This window comes from Trachymyrmex septentrionalis, unplaced genomic scaffold, assembly GCF_001594115.1.
Source record: "Trachymyrmex septentrionalis isolate Tsep2-gDNA-1 unplaced genomic scaffold, Tsep1.0 scaffold60, whole genome shotgun sequence".
Classification (NCBI taxonomy): domain Eukaryota; kingdom Metazoa; phylum Arthropoda; class Insecta; order Hymenoptera; family Formicidae; genus Trachymyrmex; species Trachymyrmex septentrionalis.
The window spans coordinates 4,335,840-4,340,124 of NW_017305779.1; the positions used below are offsets into that span (position 1 = coordinate 4,335,840).

At 26.1% G+C, this 4,285-nt stretch overlaps 1 protein-coding gene across 1 annotated transcript in view; it reads right to left on the reverse strand.

The window, feature by feature from the left end:
* Window positions 1-2,125, reverse strand: part of LOC108752388 (neprilysin-21-like) — a 9,473-nt gene extending 7,348 nt beyond the window's left edge. Inside the window, exons 1-3 of the mRNA XM_018493190.1 lie at window positions 1,812-2,125; window positions 321-390; window positions 86-183 (exon numbers count right to left, since the gene is read on the reverse strand). Of these exons, the coding sequence (XP_018348692.1) occupies window positions 86-183; window positions 321-390; window positions 1,812-1,827 (184 nt within the window). The 5' untranslated portion in view covers window positions 1,828-2,125. The remainder of the gene's footprint in view (window positions 1-85; window positions 184-320; window positions 391-1,811) is intronic.
* Window positions 2,126-4,285: the final 2,160 nt, after the last annotated feature.

Here is a 4,285-nt window from a genome sequence, read left to right on the forward strand (position 1 = left end):
AATATATATATTTCAATATATAATAGATATATTTTTAACATAGTCCCATCTATAACAAATAAGACATATTAAAGAAAAAACTTACAAAGTACAGCGAGTATCACAACTGTTATGGACAAGGCACCCACCAGAACGAACAAAATTATCAGCCACAGATTGGAAATCTGACTTTTCTTCTTGAAACTATAAACATAATAGATCTAGTTAGCGGAGACTCTGATTAATCTACTTGCAGCGAACAAATGTATGTTCTCAATTTAATGAAGCAATTTAATGAATTATTATCGAGAAAAAACTGTCAATCTCGCTTTTTTACTAACAAGGTTTTCCTGGATCTTATCGGCACCAAATGATTCTGGCTTCCGATTGAGTAAACGGACCCTTCATTCTCTGAAAAAAGAAAAAATATGAAAGCAATAGTAATCACTAATAATACAAACTACGATATCATTTTAAAAAGCAGCAATTATTACGTAAATTTAACCTGCATGTTTAGAAGAATAAGTACTCTTATTACCTATATTGTTATTATTTTTAATATCAAAAGTCCATTAATTTATTTTATTTATTTTAAAAAGTAAGTCTTTGTTTATAATGTATATACCTATATTATTTCCTATTTAAAATTTGTAATAATATTATTATAATTTTTAAGTAATAAAAAAATTAATACTTAAAAAATAAATAAATTTTTTATAAATAAATAACTAAATTATATGTATATATACATATATTTAGTTTACATAATTTTCAGTTTAGTGTAACTTTATACCTTTCTTTTAAGAAAGCAATTTATTAAATTTAAATAATAACTATCACCAAAAGTAAAGAAAAAATTTTTAAATAGAAATTATTTCTATCACATACAATATACTTTTTTTTTATTATAAGAAACTATAAAATAAAATATTGAAAACATTAATATTTCGTTTTATAATGTCAAAACTATTGAGTAAATATTACGTTTATTAACAGTAGATTTCTATCTTTATATAACCTAGTTTTGTTATCGTATATCAAAATAGGATCATCTTAGCGGTCAATAAATTAAAAAAAACAATGAAAAATAAAATAAAATAAAATAAAATAAAATAAAATTTTTCTTTGGATAATATCAAAATTGATTATTAATTTTTTGTTTCTTTCATTAATCAAGGTATTTGAAATAAACAAAATTTTTTAAAATATATACGTATAACTTTCTCTACATAATTTTCAATGTTACAATACATAGTAAAATTTTTTGTGCAATAATATTAATTTATACATTTTAAACAAATAATGCTTTTATTATTAATAACAAAAACAATAAGAAAATTGTATTTAAAATAATTATGCTAATTAAATAAATACAAAATATAAATTTTAGCAACAAAATAGGACTTACGTATTAATTTACTATTTTACACAATTTTCAACTATGTTTTTTTCCATTGTGCTTCTTTTTTATCTTTTTCTGTTAGATTTATTTTGCTAAATATTTGTTTTATTTCTGAATATGAAAGGTATAAAAGAATACAATTGAAAAAAAGAGATATGATTATTAAAAATTAAAAAATTAATCTATAATTTTGCGGTTAAGTTTATATTATTATATTATTTTTCCATTATTGTTACATCTATTAGTATTATATCTGCAGTCGCAAAGGCAAGAATAACAGGCTCGTAATGTAAAAACTGCGGAAACTTTTCTTGACTTCAACTTTAAAATATCACTGGCTACGGGAACATTACCAGGTTATATACGTACATATGGTGCACCGGAAAAGAAAAGTCAGGTAGACAAGCTAGCGTATAAAAATATAACTTACTGCGCTCGTTGTTCATGCTGAATGGCCCACTGACCGGATCGAACTGACGACACTGAACACCGAGTCGAGTCAGACAGACGTTGAATGTCCATACGTTTACATTTTCCCAGTGGTTCTTATCGTACGTCGTCGTAGAACCAATAACAACGGCGACCAAACGTCAATTTTCCCTTCCGACCATCCGTGATAACACCCACGTGTAACGCGCCTGTGAAAAATGACTGACACCCGGTATCTTCTGAGCATCATTGTTGATAGGACTTCACCTCTTTTGATATCATCAAATACAATAATTTATACTTGTGTCGAACATGAAGCAAGAATGTTCACTGGGAATAAAAAAATTAAATAGTAATTTCTTCTGTATTATATATTCTAAAAAAATATGTTAATTTTTTAAAAAATACAAAATATATCATTTATCTAATATAATAAGCATTCAAACGTGTCATATAAAAAAATTAACTCTTTTACAAATATATTCAAAAAAGAAGTGTTTCAGTTAAACGTATTAAAATGTATTAAATTTTATTCTTGTCTCCGTTTTTTAAATACTAAAAAAAGTTTTAGTTTTAAACTTTTTCAATAAACAAAACACTATATGTTTGAATCTAAAACATTATGTGTTTACATTCAAATATATAATATTTTGTTTATTGCAAAAATTTTAAATTAAAACATTTTTAAGTATTTAAAAAAACGAAGACAAGGATAAAACATTTTAAAATTAAATACTTCTTTTTATAGTGTATTTTATTAATTGTGTGTGTGTGTGTGTGTATGTGTGTGTGTGTATTGTGTGCAAAGATAATATTTATTCTTACAATGCGCAGGTGTAGCTTGTACCTCAAAACGATATCATTTTTCTTTTGAAACTATAATTCTTTTGAAGTTCACGCTGATTAATCGTAAATCAATGAATATTATTATTTACGTTATTTACTCTCCATTTATACCTGCGTCACGAATCAGATTAGAAATCGTGCTCGACTTGTCTTGTAAATGGTATTTGCCTATACGTAAAAGTTAAAGTCGTATATGTAAATTAAAATAGAACAAAGTAATAAAAAGGGATTTAAGACCTTAACACATTCTCTTAGAATCGTACTCTTAAATCGAATTATATTCTAAAAGTTCAATTTAAATTATACGTATTATATTAAAATAATGATGTTAACTAGACATGCATAGTGACAGTAATAAATAATCCTTGTCTAAGCCTTTTAGTTTCCTTTCAAATCATTTTATTTCGTACCGTTCAACTGAATTTCCGTAGGAAAAAATGAAATTGTAACGATTTCGTAACGATTTCCGTTATTTCCACCTTGCGCAAAGTGAAATATACCTTTCGCACGCGATCAGTCGTATCGTGATAGTGATCGGATTACAAACGAAACAATTAACAATTATTATTATGGTATATAGTACGAACAGAGTTGGCACATACCCGCGAGCTATAGCCGCTATTAGGAAGCTTCGTTTGCGTAAAAGCACTTCCTCAAGGTAGTTACAAAGTACAGTAAACGTTTATGTAATTGTATTATACTTCCGTTACGAACTTCTAGTTGCATATATAAGTCTCATTGTACTTTCCAATCTGGCTCAAGAACAAAGATTTAAAATAATCACATGCCTAATATAAAAAAGCTGAAAGAGAATATCTTTCTTATTAAAATTATCTAAAAAATTATATTTTTACTGAAATGAAATTAATAAACAATATCATATTATTATACTTTTCTATTCCATATATATAATTTTTTATATTCCCTATTCTATACATAAAATTTAATTCACATTAAATTTTTTGTTATATAATTTTAGTGATTTTGGTATAAATGACACAAAACGATAAAACAAATCTAATAAAAGAATTAATTATCTTTTTATAAATTAAAATGGATTAAAAAATGTTATGTATAATTATATTAATTATGTTGTGTAGAATATTATTATTATTATATTTTATTAATTTACAATTAGAAAATTATTAACAATTAGAATTAAAACAATTAGAATATAATTAATAGAAAGCTAATGATTAAATGAAAATAGAACCACACATTAATAGATCAAAAGGGCTAATAGATAATTAAAACTACTTATATAATTGACCATCGTTATAAAAAGCTATCATCTTGATATCATAATTTAGATATATTGAATATCAAAAGGACAGGACGTGTCAAGCTTATAACGCACGTGCAGCGGGCGGCGTCCAAGGAAACACGTTTTATCGCGGAAAAACATTCATTACGAAGAGAGAAAGTATGCAACAACGCGTGCTACGTAATGCACCACACGCTGCATTCATTATTCATGCAACCGCTCTATCGGATAGATAGCATGCGATCGCGTATTTGTGCTCCCGTTATTGGGGAAGTTGCTCCAGTTCCTCGGTAAACGGTCAATAGAAAGGAAATTTATTTCGAGTGGTGCCTGCTGCTCGTCTAGAATTATTATTATTTCGAGAC